This window comes from Zingiber officinale, chromosome 8A, assembly GCF_018446385.1.
Source record: "Zingiber officinale cultivar Zhangliang chromosome 8A, Zo_v1.1, whole genome shotgun sequence".
NCBI lineage: Eukaryota > Viridiplantae > Streptophyta > Magnoliopsida > Zingiberales > Zingiberaceae > Zingiber > Zingiber officinale.
In genome coordinates, this window is record NC_056000.1 from 9,690,871 (window position 1) to 9,716,013 (window position 25,143).

At 35.2% G+C, this 25,143-nt stretch overlaps 2 protein-coding genes across 3 annotated transcripts; both read left to right on the plus strand.

The window, feature by feature from the left end:
* The first annotated feature begins 196 nt into the window (after positions 1-196).
* Positions 197-19,604, plus strand: LOC122012333 (ubiquitin carboxyl-terminal hydrolase 14-like). 2 transcript variants are annotated; one of them, XM_042568832.1, is made up of 19 exons: positions 197-450; positions 560-731; positions 1,573-1,685; positions 1,778-2,114; positions 3,497-3,591; positions 4,821-4,954; positions 5,046-5,102; positions 5,191-5,268; positions 9,016-9,070; positions 10,650-10,730; positions 12,329-12,527; positions 12,605-12,662; positions 12,751-12,873; positions 12,980-13,068; positions 13,180-13,269; positions 13,390-13,560; positions 13,721-13,848; positions 14,007-14,133; positions 19,149-19,604. In XM_042568832.1, exons 1-19 carry the CDS (start codon positions 355-357, stop codon positions 19,325-19,327), a joined length of 2,382 nt encoding a protein of 793 aa, XP_042424766.1. In that variant the 5' UTR covers positions 197-354; the 3' UTR covers positions 19,328-19,604. The 2 variants fall into 2 exon arrangements, with proteins under 2 accessions (XP_042424766.1, XP_042424767.1); XM_042568833.1 differs by having other exon boundaries at positions 198-450; positions 555-731.
* A 630-nt stretch (positions 19,605-20,234) lies between these two features.
* On the plus strand, positions 20,235-23,589 carry LOC122012337 (asparagine--tRNA ligase, cytoplasmic 1-like). The gene is made up of 6 exons (XM_042568837.1): positions 20,235-20,954; positions 21,173-21,763; positions 21,951-22,201; positions 22,281-22,410; positions 22,551-22,609; positions 23,204-23,589. The coding sequence occupies exons 1-6, from the start codon at positions 20,478-20,480 to the stop codon at positions 23,385-23,387; spliced, it is 1,692 nt and encodes a 563-aa protein (XP_042424771.1). The 5' UTR covers positions 20,235-20,477; the 3' UTR covers positions 23,388-23,589.
* Positions 23,590-25,143: the final 1,554 nt, after the last annotated feature.

Here is a 25,143-nt window from a genome sequence, read left to right on the forward strand (position 1 = left end):
TTTTTCCCCTATTTTTTATTTGGTCTTAAAGGGCAAAAAAATAAAAAAGACGAAGAATATTTAGAAAAAAGGCGAAGCAAATTTCCATGGTAAAACGAAGAATTGCGGAAGTCGTTTCCTTCTGTTTTCTCAGTCGTAAAGTGAAATACTGAGGGGCATTTCAAGGCGTTCCGCAAACAAGCACAGATTAGGAGGGGCATTTTGAAATTTGTGGTAATTCCGTCAAATCAATAGACCGTCATTTGCGCAAAGCAGAAGCCCTCGCCGCACGGAACGAACCCCCAAGCACACTCTTTTGCACTATCGGGATCTCTTCCTCTTATTCCTTTCCTAGAAACCCTAATACCGATTCCGATGGAGCTACTCCGCTCCCACCTCTCCAGGGTCCGTATCCCGGAGCCCACCAACCGCATCTACAAGAATGAATGCTGCGTCTCCTTCGATACTCCGGTAATCCAGTCCCCTTATCGCAGCTTTCTTTTGGTTGTTTTCCATTCTTTGTCATCTTCTGGGATTTGATGCGCTTCTGTTATCTAACTGTGTTATTCGTGGAGGCTAGAGTTCAGAAGGAGGTCTCTACGTTGATATGAGTTCGTTTCTTGCATTTGGGAAGGAGTACGTTGGCTGGAATTACGAAAAGACAGGAAACCCAATTTACCTTCACATACAGCAGAGACCAAAGCCTGTGCCTGAGGACCGGCCTTTAAAGAAACCAACTCTGCTCGCAATTGGTATTTTGTGTGTGTGTGTGTGTGTGTGTGTTTGTTTGTTCATCCTGTTGCTTGAGAGCTGTCTAACAATATCAATATTTTGTTTTTGATCTTGGTCTAACTAAATTAAAGATAATGAAAACTCTTTCAAACTGGAATTGGGTTTTTGTACAGTTGAGACGGAGTTATGCTTTCAATAAGGTGGACATTCAAATCTATATTTCCATTTGCATTATGTTTTGCTTATATTTCTCTGCTTCCCTAAAGAAAATGTAGTATGCCAAATATTTTCATTTTCAGTGTTTAGTCCTTTTCAGTATGTTTATGATGTTTGTTAGAATGAATAGTCTTATAATCTGTTAACATGGCTGATTTCCATCTAATGATCCAGTGTTCTATTTAGTTATTTGGTTATGTATATTTTCTAAGATACGTTTGCAGGTTTTCTTGATACTTTTTTCAGACAATGTTAGATATTCTTTTGAAAAATGAATTCCAATACTGAATTTCATTGATGAAAAAAGAAATGAACTATTTAGTCTACTCTCTTATTAAGTGAATTTTAGTTTAAGTTTGCATTATAATTGTTTGGTGTCCAATCATAATTTTCAAATAAGTTTGCATATATGATTTTTGTTGGGTAGTAGTGTGTTTTAAGGTATGCTATCCATTCATTTTCGATGTGCCAACTAGAAACTTAAAATTAAGTTTGTAGGAAATGTTTTCCTTTGAAACACAAATTGTCAAAGAAAATGGACATTTTCAAACAATTTGAAATGTATGAATGATTGTGAAGATTGAAAATTTTCAATGTTTTTTATGGAAACTTGGGAAGTATGCTTTAGTCCAATGTGGTTTGCAGGTGTGGAGGGAGGATTTGATTATCAGGAAATTGAGTATGAAGAAACTCACCACATTGTAATATTGCCTGAATATGTATCTCTACCATTTCCTTCTGTTGAGTTGCCAGAAAAAGTATGCATTCTTCTATTTAATTTCATCTCCAAAATTTTATTCTGCAACGAAGACCATCTTACAGTTCCATTTATTTGTTAACTAATTTGTAGATTAGGCTAGCGGTCGATGCAGTTTTGTTAGCTGACGGTGCTGAACGCAAAGAACAGTTAGCTGCTTGGACTGCAGAGAAGAAGAAAGCTAGTGCTTATGCATTATCTCTGCAACAGATTAATAATGGCATTGTTGTGCCACCGTCTTGTTGGAAATGTTGCAAATGCAATAAGACTGATAATCTGTGGCTGAACTTAACTGATGGAATGATACTTTGTGGCCGGAGAAATTGGGATGGAAGTGGTGGCAATAATCATGCTATCGAACACTACAAGGAGACAAATTATCCTCTAGCTGTGAAACTTGGTACAATAACTGCAGACTTAGAAAGTGCAGGTAATGGTTCTTCTCTCTCTGAACGTTATTGATTTTTCTTTGATTATTTTGATAACATGTATGAATTTCTGGCATTAAGTTTCTGTGTTTTGCTCTGGGAATATCATGTCTCCTTTCTTTTGATACCATGATTTATGTCTATTTATATATTATTCTTTATTTGCAATCCTCAATTTTTTTCCATTCTCCCAAATTTATTTTTGGCATTATCTTACTAGTTGCTGGCTGTGATTTTTTGTAATGTTGAGATTAATTAATTGATTTGGCTATACCATTGTTGATTTTTTATATTTTATTGTCAATTTTGGTATGGCCATATTTAATGGTGACTAATAGATTCCCCAATAAAAGAATTGGATGTATAGATTGGAAGGTGGAAGGGGTAGAAGGAGACTAAATAAAATATTTGCCAGTGAAATAAAAATATGATTTGATTAATTTGAATATTATCGTTTCACTAAGATGAAAGAGACCATCTTAAAAACTCACAGACCAGATTGCAACTGTTAACATTTTCCAATTCTGAAATATTGGTAATCATAGGGCCTCACACAAAATGGCATGAATATGAGATGAATAGCTCAATAAGGTAATTATAATCCTAATATATAAAAAACTGTCAACCATGGCATTTTGTCTCAGGTAAATTTCTCACCGAATGGTCCTGTCCTATTAAGATTAGTTACTTTGTATGATTTGTTATGAACGAAAAACATGTAAATCATTTTTTATTTTCTGCTGATTTGTTTAGAGTCAGTAGGCCATGCCAAGAAAAATAGAAGTTTAAATAGGAACTAGTAACTGAGCATACGCTTCCAGTTTGCATCTTTAATCTATGTGTGCCAAAAAATCTACTTTTTTAGTCGTTTGGGAGGTTGAAGTTCAAGTCTATTCTATTGTTGTTGATATTATTACAAAGGTTAATATATAAATCTAACTTAACATTTTACACATTTTCTCAAATTTAGCCTGTTGTTTTGAAAGTTTCAAATCTTGCAAAATCTTTTTAAAGTGTGTTAAAATCTACCCTTTGTTATAATTTCGTACACCCTTCATAAAAAACTTGATGTGATTCACATGTGACTATTTGCCATGTTAACAATGGTGTCACGTGGCTGCAAAATCATGTTTATCTTTTTATCCAGCAATGCTCACACTCAATATTATCGATGATGGTCAATGCGAGAAATATGACTCTGGATCATGATTTTCTGCATGTTTCTACCTTTTTATAACAGTTCTTGTGAAGTGAAGACATGCCCATCGTGTTTAATTCTTATTTAATATGTTGCTTAGCTTGTAACCATCATGGCAGCTCGTGTCAATTGTGTTTAATTCTTCTTTAATATGTTGCTTAACTTGTAACCATCATGGCAGCTCAGACGTTTACTCATACCCTGAGGATGATACCGTCGAGGATCCCCTATTAGCTCAACATTTGGCTTTTTTCGGTATTGACTTCTCATCATTGCAAAAGGTCAGTGATATATCAGTGATGAACAATAGCTTTATATCTTTGGATGATGATACTTAGGAGCACTTCTGTATTTGTTATTTTCTATCTTTGTTTATATATATAAAAGGGCAACCTAGTGCACGAAGCTCCCGCCAATGCGGGGTCCGGGGAAGGGTATATTGTATGCAATCTTATCTTGTTTTCCAAGAGGCTTTTTCCGAGACTCAAACCCATTCTACGACTAAAAAATTTTCTTCATCTATATCCAATGTTATTTTCTCTAATTTCCTCTCTCCTCAGTTAGTATATGTTTGATTTGTTGCTCTTCCACGATGTTTTGCTAATTTATGCTTTTAATATTCTGGTATGCCACAATTCTCCTTGTGGATAGACAGTACATTTTGGTTTGAGATTCAGCAAGGTTTCTATAGCTCAGCTTGAAACCATACTTTTATGTATGAGTATTTGTCTGAGTTCATTCAATTTTATCATGCCTTGAAACTTCCTCCAAAAATGTGTCATGAAATTTTGTTTTACAATTGATAACTATATTTCATTTTGATTTTGAGGGGCCATTCATTGGTTCTAATATGTTGTGATATGCACTATGTGATACTAACCATAATTTAACTATTTAAAGAGATTAATGGCTCATGTATTAGCCATCAACTCATTTTTGACCTTTCACATGTTCTATAATGGGAAGTTATTACTTTAAAGTCCAGTACCAATTTGTTCACATTAAAAATTGACTTAGTAAAGTTATATATTGTTACTTGCAGGCTAGATCCTCTGGACCGCATTTGCGGTCCAGATAAAGCTCCCTTTGCATGTATTGGTGGAGATGTATGGTCCCCACTTGTAAAATTGGTGGGGACCATGCACCCCCACCAATGCATGAAAAGGGAGCCTCCTCTGGGCCGCTTTTTGCGGTCCAGAGGATCTCTGCTCACTTACTTGAGTTCTCTGGTTGTTGGACTGCAAGTTCATACACTAGTTGCTAAGGATGGTAGAAGAAGCGGAAGTGTTGATAGTGTTTGAGATGAGCTCAAGAAATATAACAAGTTTGATATTGTAGTTATTTAATAGATTTGTAATCTGATTCAAAGCTTGACAAAGAAGACAAGTATATTTTTGCTTTAGTATAGCTATTCACATTTTCCAAAACTTCTCATTGCCCTTATTACTCATTAGTGCATGATTTTGAAGCAAAAGGAGTTAAAGAAGTGCACTGTATTTTGCTTCTCCAGACTGAGATGACTACTGCTGAAAGGGAACTTGACCAAAACACCAATTTTGACTGGAATCGTATCCAGGAAAGTGGGCAGGAAGTGGAGCTCTTATTTGGACCAGGTTATACTGGTCTTCTTAACCTTGGAAATAGGTAGTCATCAGATGATGTTACTTCATCTACTTCCACTTTGTACATCATTTTGCTGCACACTGACTGCTCTCATGTCTTGTTTCTTTGTCAGTTGCTATATGGCATCAACAATTCAAGTGGTGTTTACAACTCATGCTTTCATCTCTAGGTCTGTATAATTTCAAATCAGAGGCCATTAGCATAGGCTAGTCGTGTTGCTTATCTGATGAGTTCTGTTGTGTCTGCCTATTTCCCAGATACTATGAAAACCAAAGTCTGAAGATGGCTTTTGCAATGGCACCTTCTGATCCAACATTGGACTTGAATATGCAGCTGTAAGGATTCAACTAGTGACTTTCTAGAAATAGTTAGGAATAATTGCATGGCATCTTCCAAATGCATGCCACTATAGATTCTTATGTGTTATGAGTTATGAAATTGACATGCCAAATTCCCATGCTTGTCTTATAATACCAGTTGAGAGTGATTGCTATCATTGTGCCTGATAAGGGAAACTATTACATTGAATATGTAAGACTCAAGCATAATACCCTATACCTAAATGTCAATGTGGAGCTAAACTTATACCTTACATAACTATAACTGTTAGTGCATGTATACTTGAGTGGAAGAAGAGAGGAAAGAAAGAAACAATGTTGATGAAGGGAGGGAGGAGGACTTGTTCAATTTTTATATGTGTGAAGTAAACCAAGTAATTTTGGTATTCAATCTGCATTGCTCATCTGACGTTATGGTTGATATTTAAATCACATCAATTTAATGCCTTAGTACATGTGTCACTTTGACATCCATGGTTGCCAATATCGACCTTTTCAAAAGCTTAGGTATTGGCCATATTGGATCAATATGTTCTGTTGGATCTTGGATTGGAATGTGATAAAAAATATTAGAAAAGTTTTAAAAAGCATGAAAACAATAAAACAAATTTGTTTGATGTATTAGATAATAAAGGATATCAAATAATATGATTATTTGCTCATTATCAGATGAATAAGTATTAGTTAATCTGACATGTATAACACTGTACAATAAAGTATCATATGCTATTGTGTATCAACATTAGAGCGGTCAAATGGGCCGACCCGTGGCGTGGCGTGACGGGGCAGGCCAACCCACCAAAAACCCAACATCTAGCGTGGCGGGCTGACCCACCATCTCGGCAGACTGCAAAATTCTCAATCCAATCCAAGGCGGATTGTGGGTTAGGCGGGCCAACCCATGGTCCTTAAAAAAAAATAAAACAAATAAAAAAATAAATTATAGTTCGCTACGGTAAGAGAATGTGACACAGAACAAGATGGAAATTGGAAAATAATGGTGTGCACTTTGCTCGGACAAAATTGTGTACTATGGAGAATGTGACACATAACATATGGAAAATAATGGTGGAGATCACAGAAACTGGTAAAAAATAAATAAATGAATATCAACCACCACAATTGAATCACCACAGTACTTATGTATCCAAGGCTTTAAGCACGAACGCCATCTCTTAGAGACAACAAATGAGCTTCCTGTTCAAAATCAAGAATAACACCATCTTTAACAGTGACAGATCTAAGCAAGGAGATAGAGTTCTCACAAAGTTCACCCTTTTGGCGAGAAGCAAGACCTAATGAGAGATCTTTAGCAGAGACAAATCTAAACAAGGAGATGGAGTTCTCACGAAGTTCACCTTTTTTTTGGCGAGAAGCAAGATCTAATGATAGATCTTTAGCAGAGACAAATCTAAACAAGGAGATAGAGTTCTCACGAAGTTCACCTTTTTGTCGAGAAGCAAGATCTGATCTTGGGCCGGGGGTCAGTAGGGTTTTACTTTTACCTTGTTTTAGTGTTGTAACTTTTACGAGAGTTAGAGAGAGAAGAGGGCTTTCTTTAATGTCAATCGTTGGATCAAGATTTAGTGTTTGACTTGTAAGTTATAATTTATTTTGAATTTCTTATAATTTTTTTTCTCAACCCTCAGCCAACCTGGACCGCGATTAGCGTGGGCTGGCCCATTTAGACCTACCAGATGATGGGTCGATAAATTTTTAACTCAACTTGCGTAAATTGTTTAGGAGTTAATCTGATGGGCCAACTCAAATTGACAGCTCTAATCAACATTGGTATTAGATTAACAAATATACTAGTGCGCATATTAGTATGATGTAAACATCTATTATAACATTAGAATGATTATATTACATTACATGATATGCATGTTAGAATTTATTTTTAATTATATTATTATGATTATCATTAAAAAGATCATGAGATTTAAACAACATAATTAGTTAAACTACTAATATTTACTTTGTAGATATAACTTTTATAAGGATATTTTAAAATTAGTATTAATAATATTTACTAATAATAGGATATTGTTTGTAGTAAAAATAAATCAGATCATTAAAAGTAATGACATTATTGTTAAATTATTAATATTTTTTGGTATTAATTATTTCTATACTGATCAAGTTATATTACCTTAATTATCAAATTCATGATCAATTTATTATGTATAATTACAACAGTAGAAGTTTTGACCTATCATTTAATAGTTAATTTGAATTTTTTATTTCCTAATATAATCAATATTTTCTATAAATTACATATGTAAATTTCTATTATTGTAAGCATATCATAATTAACTTTACCTATCAAATAATAGTAATCTAATACTATCATTACGTTATAATTTTCCAATTAAAATTACTGTACAACACAGTAGTTGCCAATTTAGTAACTCTTCTTCCTCACTAAATCACAAAAGAAGCCCCAAAATGAAGCCCTCAGTTCTCACTCTACGCCTGAAGCTTGAACACCTTGTCAATCCCTCTTCTCTGCTCTTGTAGCTGAACTCTCACCTCCACTTGTTGCTGCCTCCGCTCTTTAAGTTGTGTTTACTCATGCAATTTAGTGGCATTGGCAAGAGTAGTGAGAGGATGGATCTCCTTGTGATTTTGTAACAGTGATCCACAACAAAGCGCTGAATCTTTCGTTCAATTGAAATGAAATCAGTGAGAAATCCATTGATTGTCACTCATTCCTCCATATACTCACATGATTCCTTCAGTATTCACTGAGATATTATGATTGCTGTTTGTATTTTCAATTTCTTGACAACCCTCTGGCACATGTCAGAGATATCACCTATAATAGGATCAGATGATCTAAATCAAACTTCCACTATCTGTATCAGGATCAATTGAGTTTGGAAACTATGCTCTTCCACTGAATTATGTGTTCATTACTATTGTATAAACTGGCCAACTTTGTCAAAGTTATTTCTAAGATAGACTGCGTTCTAAATGAATACTTTATTGCATCATTTCAATTATAAACTTGGACAGAAAGGAAAATAGAAATGGTCAACTTAGTTTATTATATTTGAAGATTATTTCAAATTAGTGTGTTGAATTTTAAGAGGAGCCTTAGCTCAATCGTAAAGTTGTTGCGTGTGACCTTGTGGTTATGGGTTCGAGTCGTGGAAACAACCTCTTACAATGCAAGTAATGTTGCTTATAACAGACCTAATGTGGTCCAACCTTTCTCCGGGATTCCATATTGGTGGGAGCTTCATGCATGGGTTGCCCTTTCTAGTGTGTTGAATTTTATCTTTAAACTGTTCTGATGCCAATTTCAGTTATTTGTTGGACTCATTCATATTGACCAAAAAATGCATTAAAAACAATTAGGTGTGTTATGGCATGAGGTACTCCACCTTACACCAGACACTAAGGTCATTCTTGATTGTGGATTGCTCAAATAAAAAATGGTCTTTCTGTCTTTTCTTTGTTTGTACCAGTGCATACTGATCAATCTGGCACGTTATGGTATTTTAGAACCTGGTTCAACTAATTAAGTACGGAATTTAAATGAAGATGCTTTCTACTGTTCTCTTTCGATCAGCATCGTTTTTGTGAATTGCATCTTTAACTTTTTATAAAAGTAATGGTGTGATTGAGGTCCTTGTTAGAGCAATGAAAATCTATCATTTTGATGTCCATGAGCTGACTGATCTTCCCTGCATGAGTTAATTGATACTTCTCTAATATTTGCTTGCAAACTGCATGTAGGACTAAACTGGCACATGGGTTGCTTTCTGGCAAATATTCCTTGCCAGTTCAACAGGTATGTTGAAGGCTTACTCGCTGAAAATCCTGCATTTACATTAATTTGTTTTTCAACCAAACAAATGAAGTCAGGAACTGTAATACAGATACTTCCAGTGCTGGAAACTCTGATGGACCTTTAGAATTTTTAACTGATGTTGTTAATTGTTACTAATCCTAGCTTGATGTGTGCTATGATTAATGTAGCTGGAATATCTCATGGCCATAATGTAGTTCAGTTTTTCTGTTGGTTCTTGCAATTAATTGACCTAATTTAGATGCACATTATATTTTCTTAGATGGAGTATTTTGTTTGTTATCATACTGGATTACCCCTTTATTCCCTATGCTCCCTTTAGTTAATCTTTTATGTTATCTGTCATGTAAACTTAGAAATATTAACAAGAAAAAAAAAAAATCTTTAGGTGAACCAAATTTTTATATCTGATCTTATAGCTTATATGCATGGTTTAAAGTGCCGTGCCGAAACGGTCGAAACCGGCGAAACGTCTCGTTCTGCTCGGCGACCAGCACCAGCACGACCCTGGCACCAGACCCACGACAGGTTCGACGTGTTGCGTGACCCTGTGGTCACAGCGGAGGGGTCGCTCGACCCTGCAACAGTAGCAGAGGGGTCGCATAACCCTTCCGTTGCCACCGCGGAGGCATCGTGCGACCCTGCGGTCACTACAGAGGGGTCACACAGCCAACGTGGTCCCGCCGAAGGAGTCGCGCCGAAGGAGTCGCGCAATCCCTGCAGCCATGGCTGGTCACGCAACCCCGCGACAGCGCCGAAGTCGTGGGGGCTCGCGAGTGGTGTCGGATTTCAGATTTTTTTTAATTAAATTTATGTTAATTATTTTAATCAACTCCTAGCTATGATAGAAATAATCTAAAGAGACTTTATTAAACCCTAATAAAATTATCTAATTAATTTTATATTTCATTTATTTTAATTTAAAAATTATAATAAAATTTTTATTTATTTATTTATCTATTTTCATATCTTTTTCTTTTTTAAAAGATTATTTTTTATCTTGTTTATTTTTTAAATATTTATGTTAAATATTTTAGTTTTTAATTAATATATTTTATATTTAAAAAATACTAAAATTATATCGGCACGGCACGATATGGTACCGAAACCATATCGTTCCGATCCAGGACCGAAATTTTGGTACGGGTCGAAATTTTAAACCTTGCTTATATGTACATGTTTTCATTTTAATTTTTCTTTTATTGAAGTCATGACTTAATATTGTTAATGTTACTATTGTTAATTGAAGTTTAAAGGATAATAGATTTGGTGCATATCACATGTTTGATGGGGTCATCCCATACAAATGGTGAATCAATGTTGATTAATTTGTTTAATTAGGAGCTCTATATGATAATGATCCTATTCTTCTTCAAATGTGCTTCAGTAATTAGTGCTAACTTTAATGATTTCAAGCTATTAAAGATGATATACAAAACTTGACCTCATCTAAAATTTGCCTTGATGTACTATCTGTTATAGTCTAAAAAGTGAGAATCCTCTACCCGTGGCTTTGATATTTGCTGCTAATGAAAACTCTTTGATTTCCTTTTTGATTCAGAAGCAAGAAGGTATCCCTCCTCGCATGTTTAAAACAGTTATTGCTGCTAGTCATCCTGAGTTTTCGAGTATGAGGCAGCAGGTACCTTGTTGTTGCTAATCAGTTATTACCATTAATGAATCATGTGGGATTATTTTGACATGCACCAACATTACTGGTTCTTATTTTGGCTTATGTCTTGGCTACAAGTCATGCTAAATTTGATATGCTGCTGATAATCATATGCCATTCCTTTTACACCTTTTCTTCTGTTATTTTAAGCTGTTTTATCATGTGCATTTATTTCTTTTTAGTTATATGTTTCTTAACAATTCTGTTATTGCACCTTCAAATATGATACAATTGGCATTGGCATTGGCAATGGCAAGTTGGCTTTTCTCCATGAACCATTACCAGCTCATGCATAGATGGAAGGACTTACAATCTAAAGTGTGGGAAATGGAAAGAGCAAGAAAGAGTACTTACTAAAAAAAAAAAAAAAAAAAAGGCAACCCGGTGCACGAAGCTCCCGCCATGCGGGGTCCCGGGGAAGGATCCATTGTACGCAGCCTTACCTGCTTTTTGCAAGAGGCTGTTTCCAGGATTCGAACCCGTGACTTTTTTGCAAGAGGCTCTTTCCCGGGGAAGAAAGAGTACTTACTATTGAATTTATTTTTACTGGAACTTTCATCCTGTTTCTGAAATCTTTGAATTTAAGGGGAGTTCATGCTATTGCCAGTGGTGTTTTGGTATGACTAAAAGGAGCTCTGTTTCTAGATGTGCTTCTAGTTGGTGATTGCATTTCCTGAATAATCTATTCTTTTATAGTAGTCATTCTTCATATCAGTAACTGTATTTATAGAAGAATAGCTATCTAGTAGTGGTAATTGAGGCGAAATTCGAAGTGCTGGAGGCTAAAACGGGCTTCCCCTGATTAAGGCAAATATTAATGCTGCTGGTGGTTTATTGGCTGCCAATGTCTTAGAACTCAGAAAAAGTTGTCTTGTTACAATTTATCTCATATTTTCCTCTACATGTGAAAATAAGAACAGTCTTTTAATCCCGACTCCAGCAGACTGAAACATTCGGAGGATTGTATGGATCCAGTTAGATTTGAGGCCCATGAACTGGTCAGCCCTAGTGCAACTCAACAAATTATTCAGTTTTCTTATGTGTGTGTATATATGACTTTAATAGGAACCAGTGAAGCACTGGAACTAGTTGCAGACCACTTGATTGATTTGTCGTGTAAGAAGCCAGCCTTTTTGTTTGTTGTCTTAGTTGTTCAAGATCACTGGAAATCTACTTAATTGTTTATATGAACTCTTTTGCTGCCTTCATCTACAAAATTTTTATACTAACATATCCCTCGATTTTGTTGCAAGATTGACTTTAACTGATGGAAGATGGGGAATGCATTTAGTGTTGGGAGTTGAGACTGTATATTTCACAATGTCGATGGTTTTATTCAAATATAGGGGTTCAGGATTTTAATACCCAACAAACATAAAGTTGATGGTCTCTGGTTGTAGGCTATAGATTTAGTACAAAAATCCTAATAAATTGGTTTTCCTCTACTCTGGAAGATATAATTTAAAACATTTTTTTTGCTCAGTTATATGTTAACTTTTTGCCCGCTATTACTTATTCCCTTATGAGTTTCTTAAATTTGTTGCTTCTGTTGTTTTGTTCCTGTTTAGGATGCACTTGAGTTTTTTCTGCATTTGCTTGACCAAGTTGAACGGGCCAATACTGAAAAACCTGCACTGGATCCTTCGAAGAGTTTCAAGTTTGTGATTGAAGAGAGACTTCAGTGCCCCTCTGGAAAAGTTGCTTATAATAAAAGATCAGATTATATTCTTTCTTTAAATATACCACTACATGAGGCAACTAACAAAGGTAAATTTGTTATGCTTGCCCTTTTCTTGATGATGATATGTCAAAGTCATTACTCATTTTGCTCTTTAATGATTCAGAACAGCTTGAAGGCTTTAACAAGACCAAAGCAGAAAAGAATGCAGAAGGGGCTGATATGTAAGCTATAGGAAGATTGTACAGGTTTTTCATTGTTCCTGTTTTCATGTTTTGTATGTTTATATATTTTGAATGCATGCTTGGGCAGAACTAGTGGTGAAATTGTACGACCAAGGGTCCCTTTGGAATCGTGCCTAGCTAGTTTTTCATCCACTGAGGAAATTCATGACTTTTACAGTTCAGCATTAGATGCTAAGACAACAGCAAACAAGTATGTTGATAACATCAGGAGGCTTTTAAATAAATTGCTTCTTTTTCTGATTTTTAACAATGATTTACCCTATGTCTTCTAAAGCAACTACCAAATGTTTTTCAAGGACTGCTGGTTTGGCTACTTTTCCTGATTATCTGGTTTTGCACATGAGGAAGTTTGTGATGGAAGAAGGCTGGGTGCCAAAGAAACTAGGTATCTTCCTTTTATTGTGTTACTTTTTGGTATTTTCACCTTTTTAAGTGAGTCTTGGTATTTTTATTTTCTTATTTTGGGTTTTCTGTACATTTTCAATTTATTCTGCAGATGTTTATATTGATGTACCTGATGTAATTGACATCACACACATGCGCAGCAATGGTTTACAGCCAGGAGAAGAATTACTGCCAGAAACAGGTTAATAGTATGAATCTCTGTTCTCTGTGAATCCAAGAGGCAAAGCAGTTGCTATAAGTGCACCATCTGTTTAATATTTTCTTCAGTACTTTCTTGTTTTTGCATGCATTTGTTTTGCAGGTGTCATTGGGGAGGTTGAAGCTACCCAACTAGTTGCTAGTGAGGACATTGTTTCCAAACTTGCGGCTATGGGTTTCAATTATCTCCATTGTCAAAAGGCTGCCCTAAACACTGCTAATGTTGGAGTTGAGGAAGCAATGACATGGCTGCTATCTCACATGGATGATCCGGGTTTGTGTCTAGAATCACTGAACAAATTTTTTTCTAAGCATCAACTCGTGTAAGCAATTTTTCTGGATCAAATTGGTCCTTTAGCCTTACAGAGAGGATCTAGAAGTTATTTGGAAAGGCGATTCAATTGTTTTGACCGGTTCTCAACATTTCAATGCAGATATAGATGAGCCTATTTTGTATAACTCTCATGCTATGGAAGTTCACTCTATTGATGAAACAAGTGTTGAAACTTTAATTTCATTTGGGTTCCACGAAGAGGTGGCTAGAAAAGCATTAAAAGCATCTGTAAGAATAATTTTTTTTTTAGATGATAGTATTTTCTGATACTTCCTTTAGTTGACTGATCATTTGATTTACATGTTTCAATTAAATATTACATTTTTGCTTGCTTATATAGTTGATTTACAAGATCCAACTTTGTTTTGGTATGTATTTTCACATAGGGAGGGGACATAGAGAAAGCAACTGATTGGATTTTTAGCCACCCAGAGGTCTCTAGCTCAAAGGATACAGATGCAACCTCAAACGCTGTGGAGGCTGGTGATCCTGGGGTATCAGATGGAAGTGGAAGTTAGTGTTCTTTAACTACTTGCCCTTTTTTTTTGTTTCCTTCATAATGAAAATGATGGATTTCTTTGTTTTCTTGTCCTTATTTGTTACGCATCACCATGTTACTGTTTTCTGAGAGACAAGACGGTATAAAACTGCATATCTGGCTTTATACAAATCTTAAGATGTAAGGTTTTGTAACAAGTAATAACACATAATTATCTCACAATTAGATACTTTTACACGATGTAATTCCTTTTAGCCATACAACTTGATTTCTAATAATCAAACTTGGTACCATCCATATATTATGTTGTTCATCCAAACAACTTCAAATTCCGTCCATGAGTTCATCGATTAACTAGTGTGCTAATGCTTGGTTGTTCCCTGTAAGGTACGCGTTGCAGGGTCCAATTGTAATGCCTCAGCAAGGACCGCTACATCTCCAGAACTCAGTGTAGTGCTAAATATGTAAGGCTTCACATGATACGACTATAACGTATCAGCAAAGACCGCTATATCTCCATGAGAACTTGGGTGTAGTGTTAAATAGGCAAGAGTTCTCACACCATAGGTTGGATAAGAATAAATATGATAGGAAAATTAATAGTCTAAGATTTAGAATATGGAACATAAGAACTCTCACTGGTAAATTCAATGGAGGTATTAGATACGATGATTAGGAGAAGAATTAGTATTTTGTGTGTACAAGAGATAAAATAGATAGGCGAGAAGGTAAAGATGATAGAGAATTCGGGTTTTAAGTTATGGTTCACAAGAAAGAGTAAAGCAAGAAATGAAGTGGATATTGTTGTATATAGTTCGTTAAAGGATGAAGTTATTAGAGTAGTTAGAAAAGGGGATAGAAATATAACCCTTAAGATAATAGTGACGAAAGAAACTATGAACATAATTAACGTATATGCATTGCAAGTAGGATTAGATGAAGCTACCAAATCAAGGTTTTGAGATGACTTAGATGAAGTATTACAAAATATTCCGCCAAATGAAATGATTTTAATTGGAGGTGATCTAAATGGGTATGTAGGAGTAAAAAATGAAGAATATGAGAAAGTACATAAAAGTTATGGGTTTGAAACGAGAAATGAGGTAGGGAAAATTATATTAGATTTTGCGATAACTTATGATCTTATATTAGCTAATACATTTTTTAAGAAAAGAGTAGAACACTTAGTTATGTTTAAAAGTGGGAGTAATAAATCGCAAATTGACTTTCTTATGGATAGGAAGGATAGAAAGATTTGTAAAGATTGCAAAGTCATCACTGATGGAAGAGGTATTTTCATCAACTTTTTAATAAAGATTTAGGCGACCAACTTAACTTAGATAATTTAAGTAGGTCAAATGAGCATAAACATTTTAATTTTTATTGTAGAATTCAAATTTCAGAAGTAGAACAAACTTTAATGGAATGCACAATGGAAAATCCGTTGGACCAAATGATATTCCGATAGTGGTATGGAAGTGTTTAGGGAAACAAGGTATTGAATGACTTATAAAATTATTTAATATGATATTGAAAATGAAAAAAATGTCTGATCAATGGAGGATAAGTACTCTAGTTCCATTATATAAGAACAAGGGAGACGTATAAAATTGTGCAAACTATAGGGGTATTAAACTAATGAATCATATTATGAAACTTTGGGAAAAAGTAATAAAAAAATTAAGGAAAGAGACCACAGTTGACCAAAAATCAATTTGAATTTATGCCTGGAAGGTTGACAATAAAAGCTATTCATCTTAGATAATTAATTGAAAAATATCGGGAGCAAAAACAAGATCTATACATGATATTCATTAACATAGAAAATATTTATGATAGAGTCCAAGAGAAATTATATGGAGAATTCTAAAAAGGAGAGGTGTTAGTGTAACATATATTGAATTAATTAAGGATATGCACGAGGATGTAACAACCAGAGTAAAGACTTCAGGCGAAGTAATTTTGCATCAAGGATTAGCTCTAAGTCCCTATTTTTTTTACACTAATTATGGACAAACTCACTGCGCGTATTCAGGACACAGTACCGTAGTGCATGTTGTTTGTAGATGATATTATTTTGGTAGATGAAACACGTGAAGGAGTAAATGCTAAACTAGAATCTCGGCGGGACACACTAAAAGAGAAATGTTTTAAGCTTAGTAGATTAAATACAGAATATATGAAATTTAAGTTTAACAATATTAGAAGTAATACGACAATTGTTAAGATAGGAGAGGACGAGTTGTCCGGAACTGAGAGATTTAGATATTTGGGATCATTTTTGCAAAATGATGGAGGAATTGAGAGAGATGTTTTACATAGAATACAAGAAGAATGGTTGAAATGAAGGGGAGCGTCTTGTGTTTTATGTGACTGTAAAGTACTTCTAAAACTTAAAGGTAAGTTTTATAAAATCGTAGTTAGACCTGCTATGTTATATGGAGCTGAATGTTAAGCTATGACTCGAGCACATGAGCAAAAGATGAGAGTTGCAGAGATGAGGATGTTAAGGTGGATGCGTGGACATATGAGGATGAACAAAATAAGAATTGAGAGCATTACAGAGAAAGTCGGAATTGCATCTATTTAGGAAAAAACTCCGAGAGACACGTTTAAGATGATACCGACATATACTTAGACGACCAATAAATGCTCTAATTAGGCGATGTTAAATTATGACAAACACGCATATCAAACGAGGAAAAGGAAGACCAAAAAAGACTTGGTTATCAACAATAAAACAAGATAAAATTTATTTAAGTATAGATAATAGAACTCAATGACATAAAAGGATTTATATAACCGACCCTACCTAGTGGGATAAGATTTGGTTATTGTTGTATATTAAAAATGAAAAAAATGTCTGATCAATAGAGGGTAAGTACACTACTTCCTTTATATAAGAATGATGAAGACATACAAAATTATGCAACTATAAGTGTATTAAATTAATGAATCATACCATGAAACTTTGGGAAAAAATAATAGGAAAAAGATTAAGGAAGGAGACCATGGTGATCGAAAATCAATTTGGGTTCATGCTTAGATGGTTGACAATAGAAGCTATACATCTTCTTAGACAACTAATTGAAAAATATCAGGAGTAAAAACAAGATCTACACATGGTATTCATTGAATTAGAAAAAAACTTATGATAGAGTTCTAAGAGAAATTATATGGAGAATTCTATGAAAGAGAGGTATTAGCGTAACATATATTAAACTAATTAAGGATATGTACGAGGATGTAGCGACTAGAATAAAGACTTGACGGAGTAACTGAAGCATTTTCAATAAAGATAGGGTTACATCAAAGATCAGCTCCAAGTCCTTATTTTTTTACACTAATTTTGGACGAACTCACTACACACATTCAAGACATAGTACCGTGCTGTATATTGTTTGTAGATGATATTGTTTTGGTAGATGAAACATGTAAAGTAGTAAATGTTAAATTAGAATCTTACTGTGAAATACTAAAAGGAAAAGTTTTAGGCTTAGTAGAATAAAGACAGATTATATGGAATTTAAGTTTAACAATATTAAACGTAATGAGACAATTACTAAAATAGGAGATGATGAATTGTCTGGAATCGAGAGCTTTAAATATTTATGATCATATTTGCAAAACGATGGAGGGATTGAGAGAAATGTCTTATTTAGAATACAAGCAGCATAGTTGAATTGGAGGAGACCGTCGAATGTTTTATGTGCTCGTAAAATGTCTCTAAAATTTAAAAGAAAGTTATACAAAATCACAGTTAAATTTGTTATGTTATGTGGAGTTGAATGTGGGCTATGACTCGAGCACATGAGGAGAGGATGAGAGTTGCAGAGATAGGATGTTAAGGTGGATATGTGATGAGAATGAATAGAATAAGAAATGAAAGCATTAGAGAGAAAGTCAGAGTTGCATCTATTGAGGGAAAACTCCGAGAGACACGTTTAAGATGATACGAACATGTACTTAGACCATCAATAAATGCTCCAGTTAAGTGATGTGAAACGCAAACACATATTAAACGAGGAAGAGACGACAAAAAAATAGTCTTGGTTAGCAACAATAAAATAATATAAATTTTATTTAAATATAGATGATATAATAGGAGATAGAACTCAATGACATAAAAGGATCCATATAGTCGATCCTATCTAGTGGGATAAGACTGGTTGATGGTGTATTCAAACTTCATAGTTGATTTGTTGCATTAGGTAGACTTTATATCGTTTTATTTTATAGTTCACCCATAAAACTGAAATTGTATTCCTTATTTTAGTCCCTCCGGTATGGATGATATTGCTGTATGGATGAAATATAGATGTGTTGTCACAGAGAAAGTGTGATCTATTAATAACTTACTGCAGTTGATATTTCGAGTTAAATGTGGAAATATGAGTTTGTCCGAGCTTTGATTTTGATTGAAACAGCCCTACCCAACCATAATCAAGCTGTGCTGGGACTGTGACTATGTCCTGTCCTGTTGACTGGGCCTCGCTCTTTCCCTGCTTATTCAGGGCTGGGATCTGGGCCATGCTCACTGACACCTTTAGTTATATAGTTGTTTACCACTCAAAATCTGGAATTTTTTTTTGTTGTTGCAGTAAGCAGTTTGAAGTTTTTATTTCTTCGGTAGCAGTTAGCTATAGACCATGTCTCACAGTATATTGTTTTTTTTTTTCCTTTTCACAGTGACTTCATTTTTTATGTTTGCAAATCTACAAATATTACTCTCATCTGTATTCATAAAATTTAAACTCAAAGATTGATGAATACCTATTCCAGATGCTCCATGAGGAACAAAAGAACTTTCTGCTGCCTATTTTCAGATCATTGAACGACCTGCAATTTTCTTTTCCCTACAAGCTTCGATATCTTTGTAATTTTGTGCATCTTTGCTGGGGGCGAAACTATCAGATTTGGACTATATTGTGCTTTTAATTTTTTATGAACCTCACTTTTAACTTTTATTATTTATTCTTTGGTCGTGTTGACTGCTATCTTTATATCATTTAACAATTTCATTTTGCAGGATACAAGCTCATGGCATTTATTAGTCATATGGGGACTTCCACCCACTGTGGCCATTATGTGGCTCATGTCTATAAAGATGGAAGATGGATAATATTCAATGACAGTAAAGTTGGAGCATCCGTGGATCCACCTAAAGAAATGGGGTACCTGTACTTCTACGAGAGAATAACTGACTGAAATTGACACAACTGGTTTGCGATGTTAGAACTAATATTCCCAGCCAATGCTAGGATTCTTGTCAAGCAACTTTTCCCCATGATTACTTCGTTACAATGGTGGCTTCCTGTTGCCGGGGCATATAATTAAAGCTTCCAGTGCTCATGATTAATGTTAACCTTTGATGATAGTATCTGTTATCTGATTGTTCTTAAACTATTTGACTTGATTATCCAACTTATGCCCGTAAATATTTTGTTTTATCTTTAATCATCAAAAGAAATTGTTCACATTTTAATTCATTGTTTCCACAAGTCATCCATTTTAGTCCATTGTTTCCGCAAGTCATCTGAATTGACTGTTCAAATGAAGCCAATAGTGGCAGATCTCTTCTCACTATTTAAATGTTAAACAGCAGGCGGGCAGGGTTGTTTGTAACAATATGGTTCGCACATAGACTACTTCATTTGCTCGTTTTATATCATATGAATTTGGATTCGACTCTTTATGTTATGAGAATAGAATGATATTTCTGTTGTGAGAAGTATCCTTCAAAAAGTGTCAATATTTACCTAGTGGAATAAAATAGATAAAAATGAAGCATATATAGGGAAATTTTTAGCTTGCACATCTGCCTGTGCGTGACACTCATGGGTGATGAAGTGGTCGGGGAGTCTGAAAGTGATTCGGGCAGGTGCCTGGATCACTTTTAGATGTTCCGATTACTAAATTGTCCATGAGTGTCGTGCACATGTACAGATGAAAATTCCTTTATAAGTAAACATGGTTTGATCCCTATGTTGCAGCTGACAACTTGTATTGCCAAATATTTAGCACGGATCGATAGTGTTACAGTAAGAAAATTACACGACCTTGAAATCATGATCCAGAAATTGGAAGAAAAGATTCAACTGGATACTGGATTATCAATACGAATATGGAAAGTTGTTTCTATATTTCCCCAAGCAAAACTCCTCGCTGACTGAACGACGACACCCCCAACGGCAGCCCATCGAATCAGAATCTTTTTTTTTTTTTTCCTTTGGATAGAATCTTATTTCCTCGCAGTCCTCGACCTCGTACGAGTGTCGTAAGGTCTAAATTCTATAAAGATCCTTCAGCCACATCTGCCCCGTACACCCACCAAAACCCTAGCCGCCGCCAATCCAAAATGGACGCCGTCGCAAATCCATCGGTGCGCGAATTGGAGGTGGCTTCCCTCTACGCTGACCCCACCCTGGAGCGCTCTCGCCCCCGCACCTTCATCAAGTCGATCGTCGCTGGCACGATCGAGGACCTCGTCGGCAGGAAGGTCGTCGTCGGCGGTTGGGTCAAGACTGGGCGCGAGCAGGGGAAGGGATCATTCGCGTTCCTCGAGCTCAACGACGGCTCCTGCCTCGCGAACCTCCAGGTGATCGTCGACGCGGCGGTGTACCCTTTGTCCCTGCTGGTGCCCACCGGCACTTCCGTGCTGGTCGAGGGCGAGCTCAAGAAGCCGCCCGAGGGTACTAAGCAGAGAGTCGAGCTCAGGGTGGAGAAGGTGCTCGAGGTCGGGCCGGTGGATCCGGCGAAGTACCCCCTCCCAAAGACTCGGCTTACGCTCGAGTTTCTTCGTGATTTCGTGCATCTCCGCGCTCGCACCAACACGGTATTCAATTTATCATCTTTTTTTTTTTAAACTCGAGTATGGAAATTTAAAACCACATAAATGCATATATACCTGTATGAAAGTTTGATTTTATTGGTCGTCATATTAAGCAGAAAATACTTTTTTTTTTTTTCTCAAATGCCCTATTTATACAATGTGTCTCTGCTAATTGCTCCATTTCGATGTTCTTGTTATTTGTTCCCAATAAATTGTTGCAGATATCTGTGATTGCTCGAATTAGAGATGAGCTGGCTTATGCAACCCATACATTCTTCAGGAAAAATGGATTTCGGTACATACATACTCCTATAATCACCACTAGTGATTGTGAGGGAGCTGGTGAGATGTTCCAAGTTACCACACTATTTAGTGATGCTGAAAAGTTGGCGAAAGACTTGCAACAGAATCCTCCACCATCAAAATCTGATGTTGAGGCTGCTAAGCTTCTTGTCAAAGAAAAAGGAGAAGTTGTCTCAGTACTAAAATCATCAAAGGCTAGCAAGGATGAGATAGTTGCTTCTGTTGCTGAGCTAAACAAGGCAAAGGAAAATGCATCAAAGCTTGAAGAAAGATTTAATTTGAAACCTGGGCTTCTTCAGAAGGATGGAAAGATTGATTATGCAACTGATTTTTTTGGGCGTCAAGCTTTTCTTACAGTATCTGGCCAACTTCAGGTTGAGACATATGCTTGTGCTCTTGGAAATGTGTATACCTTTGGCCCAACTTTTCGAGCGGAGCACTCCCACACATCACGACATTTGGCTGAATTTTGGATGGTTGAACCAGAGATAGCATTTGCCAATCTGGAGGTATAATATTTGAATATTTTGTTATTCTAGTGATGGAAACTTGATGTTTTTGCAGTCTAATGCTAATCATTAGCGTTCTTACACAGATTTGATATTTGTTTATAGTTCTGCTTGTTGCTTATTATTGCAGTAAAGTTATATCTAGAATCTAGATTCTAGTGAGCTAGTTGTAATTTCTTAACTGCAGGATGATATGAACTATGCTGAGAACTATGTGAAATTTCTTTGTCAATGGTTACTTGATAATTGTTTGGACGACATGGAATTTATGGTCAAGAACTATGATAAGACAGCCATAGAGCGTTTGAAGCTTGTTGCATCTATGCCATTTGAGCGTGTTTCATACACCAAAGCTGTAGAGCTTCTAGCCAATGTGACAGACAGGAAGTTTGAGAACAAGGTGGAATGGGGAGTTGATTTAGCATCAGAACATGAAAGGTACAAGTAACATTGCTACAAAGTATATTTAAAGTTGTCTTGAAGGTTTGAAGGGTTGACAATCTGTCGCATTATTTAGGTATTTGACAGAAGTGATATTCAAAAAGCCAGTCATTGTATATAACTATCCAAGAGGCATTAAAGCATTTTATATGCGGCTCAATGATGATCAAAAGACAGTAGCAGCTATGGATGTGCTTGTGCCCAAGGTATGTCTTCCATTTGGTGCATTTTTCCTTCCAACTGAAACTTTTCCTCCTGATTTTGTGTGGCATCCACCTATTTTTATTTCATTTTAAAGTTCTCTTGCAGTCACATTCATATTATTGGATTTTTTTTTTGTTTTTAGGTTGGTGAACTCATTGGAGGAAGCCAAAGAGAGGAGCGTTTAGAGATCCTCACTAAAAGGTACAGATAATAAATTTAAATTTTCAGTTGTATTTAGCTGTGGTCAACTTTGGTGTGTATGCTTGAACTTACGTGTATGATATTTATGTCTTCCTCTTTCATTTAAAATTTATCATGTATACATTTGTTCATTTGTTTCTTTTAAAATCTTGATTCCAAAGAGTTTGGAGGCTAGAGCCAACTCCATTAATCATGTTGAATGCATGATTGGACTTGAGATCTGTCAGGGTTATTTTTCAATGTTGAAATCCCATAATCACTTTCTATTGTTCACGAGGAAATTCAAAATTTTAGGCAAAATTAGAATATCCCTCCAATTTTCTTTCTTGGATAATTATTTCCTAATGTTGCACGTTGTGTCATGCTTTGAAATTAAATTACACTAGATTTGCCTTCTATGAATGTATATAAGTGAGAAGATATTTTTACATCACGACTGACTGGATTCTTCAGTGAAGTCATGTTTTTAGAAATTTGAAAAGTGCTTTTTATTGTTGCTCCTGGTCAGAATATTCTTCCACTTCTAGTTTGTTTACTTGTTCTCTTCATTTGTTTTGTTGAAGTTTACATGGCTTATTTCATCTGCTTTTTCAGAATTGAAGATGCAGGGTTGCCTCTTGAGCCTTATGAATGGTACCTAGATCTCCGACGTTTTGGCACCGTCAAGCACAGTGGATTTGGCTTGGGTTTTGAGCGCATGATTCTTTTTGCCACTGGCATAGACAACATCAGAGATGTTATACCTTTTCCAAGATATCCAGGAAGGGCTGATCTTTGATTATCCCACTGTCTTCTCTTGCTGGTATCATCATTGCTTATCGTTATGTTATTTAAACTGATGGATCTTATTTGTGCCTAGTTAGGGAAATCTCATACTAATCCTAAGAATAGATTTTATCTTCATATCAATCTCGATATACTGATTTTTTCTCATCAGTTGTTGGATTGGTTTATTTATTCTAATTTCAATTTTAACTAAAGCTTGCCATCTATACTTAGTGCTCACGGGCTTTGTCTTGAAACTTTTGGCTGTTGTTTATTGAAAACATCAAAACGTACTCCTGGAAATAATGGGACTCTGCAACTTGCACCACAAGCTACTGTTCCGTCCAACCCAAACTGAACCAAACTGTTATATTTATCAATTCATTTAGTTTGATTCTGATTTTGATGATGCAAACTGTATTTAGTCGAATGGAACGTGCCAATTAGTTAAACTATAACGAGCATGAGGAGTATTGGCTTGATCAATCTTATTGGTGCATCTTATCATGACATGTCATTTTCACCTTATTGTCAGCCTTGGTAGAACTTGATGATGACTGTTTGAAGTATTTCTCATTTATGGCCATCCTGCCATCTCCGGCTGAGTGGGGTGGCTGCTTTTTCATTAGTTGCTTCTCAATGACTTCCACTGCATGCGTGAAGAGTGCATGTATCTCTTTCTAGTCTTCATTTTCCCACCCTGAGTCCGACTACCTTATCCTCCCCATCTTCTGTGGATTAATCTCATGGAACTGAGAGAACACAGAGAATTTACTTTCCCTTTAAAATTTTGCTAACATTTTCATTTTGTTCGTCAGAGTTTGCAAAATTGTTTCAGGTTGTTCTCTTCCTTCTAGGAAATAGGATTAGGCGAAGAGTCTCAGTTTGACAATGTTTAAGAGGAAATTTTATTTATTTATTTATTTATCTCCGAGGGTAAAATTAAAAAAAAAAGTCAGAAAAAAATAATTTCAAATAAGCATATTCATGAATGATATTATTTGTCTTTATATTGTTCTATTTATTATTTTCGTTGACCACGTGATCCTGATTTTTTTAAGTGGAGAAAGTTTCAAAGTCAGTGGGTTTTAACTTGTAATCTAACCACTAGTATTGTTAGCAAAAACGACCGGAATATATGTCAAGTGGTTTCAAGTCAGAATCAAACCGGTTGATTGGACCAGAAATTCAATTTTTCTTGCTTTTGCCATTTTACCAAATCATTAGTTCATATATAGGTTTTGAGTTTAGCGTGAATCACACTTCAAAAAAAAAAAAAACAGATATTTATAACATGTAATGCTTGTTATACCATAATTTCTATTTATAGACTACAATTAAATATTTGTGTTTTCTTCTAATTTTATATTGTTAACAAAAGATTTTTTTTAATACTTTATTTTTGCATAAACTTCGAGACAAGAAGTCGTACAAAATGATCTCTAAGTTTCTTAAAATTAATTTAGAAAAAATATTTACGAAGCGTGATTCAATAAATAATAATGATTTATCCTTTCAAAAACAAATACCAAAAGCGTAAAATGTCCATTTCCTTATGTTGGACAATTTATCCTTTCGGATTTGTGTTTTTTTTATAAAAAGCACTGTACTTTAACGAATCCGTTACCATCAAAGTCCATCAGAGATGCTTATGCTGGACAATTTATCCTTTCGGATTTGCTTTTTTTTCATAAAATCGAATGAATCGGATTAAATAGATAAAAATTATTTTTTAACCAACTAAATTAATTAAATTTTTTTATAATTTA